Raw genomic sequence first — 2,420 nt, 5'->3', positions numbered from 1 at the left:
GGGGAAGTAATCAGTAATTAGTTACTGATTACTTTTTTCAAGTAACTTGACCAACACTGCTCCCAGCGCATTATAAGATTGTGTTGTACATTATTATTTAGAGTGGTTTTTTTTATTTTTTCTAAGTTATTAATAAAAAAAAAACATCAAGTAACAAGCAAACTGAGAACACGCCATGGTGCAGGTTTAAATATTAATCAGACATAACATAATTTCTTCAACCCCCGAAAAAAAAATACATGTTCAAAACTCAGACCGAAGCTGTCACATGATAGCAAACAAAAACTGTCAATTCAATTCAGTTCGAAAACTATTATATCAATGGAGTCTTAGTTTCGGGGGATGATTTGTAGCGAGGAGTACAGTTACTCGGACGGTTGTCAAGCAGCACATATATGTCACAGCGATCCCAACACCCATCCTGTTTCTGTGAAAAACTGTAAGTATGATTCAATCAGCTCTGCTCTGTGTTACAAGTCAGGTTCGAGCAGAAAACAAATAATCCAGTTCATTGCAAATAAAGATGCTGTTAATAATAAAACTGATAGTGTGATAACCATCATTTGTCATGTAGCCTTGACATGTAGCCGGAAAGTAAAACAGTACTCACTGACGAGCAGGTTAATTATTAATTTGTAGCACGTCACTTATGTATCATTTGTAGGGAGTGGAGCCTGCTGGGGCCAAACATTGCCCAAGTGCTGCTTCTGTGCATGATCTGACACGACTCTGTGTTTTAAGGATCTGTGAATGTGAATCAGTTGGTTTTTGCATATGCACCAAGTCTTTATATAATTTATTTTCATACAGGTTAAATTGAACTTGAAAAGTTTAGAATAACAACAAGCATGTTAAATGACACAGATTTTATTGGACAGAGTTAAAAGGTTTTCCAGATGATAAATAACCAGTATGCTAACGGAACTCAGATTTTCTCATTTTGAAATATAATCTAGAACTATAAAATCCAAGCTTAAATTAAAATAAAAGACACATTGCTGAGGACAAAACTGTGTGGTGCTGAAAAATTAATACTGTTTGAAAAGGTAACTGTCATATTCACTCAACACACAACAAAAACGGTTGCATCTTATCCACGGACGACCTGCGTGGTGACCACCGTCGAGGCAGCAGGGTGCTGGTTTTCCCTGATCTTCAGCTCACGATTCATCTGGCACCAGACACAGTGATAACACCAAAATATTTTGCAGCAGTCATCACAGCACGAGCCCTGCAGGACAGGAAAATTGAAGGGGAGGAAGAGAGGTTCTCATGTATTTAGAATTTTTAACAGCAGTCTTCTAGACGCACAGCTGAATGGTGAAGGTCAAGCAGCTTGATAAAGTCTGCTTCCTATTCAGTTGTCACCTTGTCTCTAAATCAAGATCAGAGCCATAATGGAAATTTTACATCGACCATAGAGATCCTAAATGAGGAGGAGGAAAGGAGTTGCACTCAGCAGGACAATATCAGAATATAGGATTTAATTCATGTTATGTGGCTAAAAAATGCATAAAACAGAAGTTTAAAAACATGTTGGGGTGAAGTAATAATGAATTGCACTCCATCTTTGGTAGATTGTATGACAATACAACCAACTGACCTGTCCCTCTCTGTCATATTTGCACCTTTTGTTTTTGTTGGCTTTGTACATACAGGTAGTCAGCTTAATTTAAGCTAAATACAATAACCTTATCCTCCACTCGCATACTTACAGGGATGTTGTAGCGCTCTCTGACAGACTTGCGAAGTAAGCAGGACACCACACAGCAACAGTCCAGGAGTGGCATACCGCAGCACCATCCATGTTTACTGGCTGTCTGACACTGCATGCAGGGGAAACACCAATATCCAAAGCAACCTTGAAGAAAATGTGCCATATCTGTATGAATTTACCCCAGTTTTTAATAAATTCTACTTTAACAATCTCTTGCGTAACTTCTGTTTTATATCCTGGCTTCAGACACTCTGATACCTAACTGCAACCAAAGTCTGAGGAGGTGGTTGATGCAGAAATCCCTGCTGTTTGTAGCTGTTTGCTGGGTTCACTTACAGGTGTTCATATCAGAGCAGCAGTCACAGATGCCCGTGCTCCACTCCCCAGCCTTTTGACTCATTGCAGTGGTGGTGACCACCACCTGGGTGTTGGACTGGTTGTAGAAATTCATGCCTGAAGAAACAAGTGAAAAAAGGACACATAAGCCAAAGACACAACATGAAAAAAATTGACAGCACTGGGTTAGATTAAATGATAATGGGTTTAAGTGTTAGGATCTTTGACACAACACTTGTGTGTACACTTTTCGAAAGTTATATATTTTATATTTTTTAAGAAGACATTTCTTAAAAATGTTTTATGTAATGAAACTGTTTCCATACATAAAACAGTTTTATCATAGCATGTTTTCAGATCGCACACA

General features: G+C 38.3%; 1 protein-coding gene across 1 annotated transcript in view; it reads right to left on the bottom strand.

Moving 5' to 3' along the window:
* Positions 1-978: 978 nt before the first annotated feature.
* The window catches only part of LOC102199437 (placenta-specific gene 8 protein-like), a 2,761-nt gene continuing 1,319 nt past the window's right edge, over positions 979-2,420 (bottom strand). The window contains exons 2-4 of the mRNA XM_005751549.2: positions 2,054-2,170; positions 1,716-1,861; positions 979-1,231 (exon numbers count right to left, since the gene is read on the bottom strand). Of these exons, the coding sequence (XP_005751606.1) occupies positions 1,091-1,231; positions 1,716-1,861; positions 2,054-2,168 (402 nt within the window). The 5' untranslated portion in view covers positions 2,169-2,170 and the 3' untranslated portion in view covers positions 979-1,090. The remainder of the gene's footprint in view (positions 1,232-1,715; positions 1,862-2,053; positions 2,171-2,420) is intronic.

The sequence above is a fragment of the Pundamilia nyererei genome, unplaced genomic scaffold (assembly GCF_000239375.1).
Source record: "Pundamilia nyererei isolate P.nyererei 1_Seehausen unplaced genomic scaffold, PunNye1.0 scaffold00315, whole genome shotgun sequence".
NCBI classification, from domain to species: Eukaryota; Metazoa; Chordata; class Actinopteri; order Cichliformes; family Cichlidae; genus Pundamilia; species Pundamilia nyererei.
The sequence above is the reverse complement of the archived record's forward strand: the minus strand, read 5'-3'. Positions and strand labels throughout refer to the sequence as shown.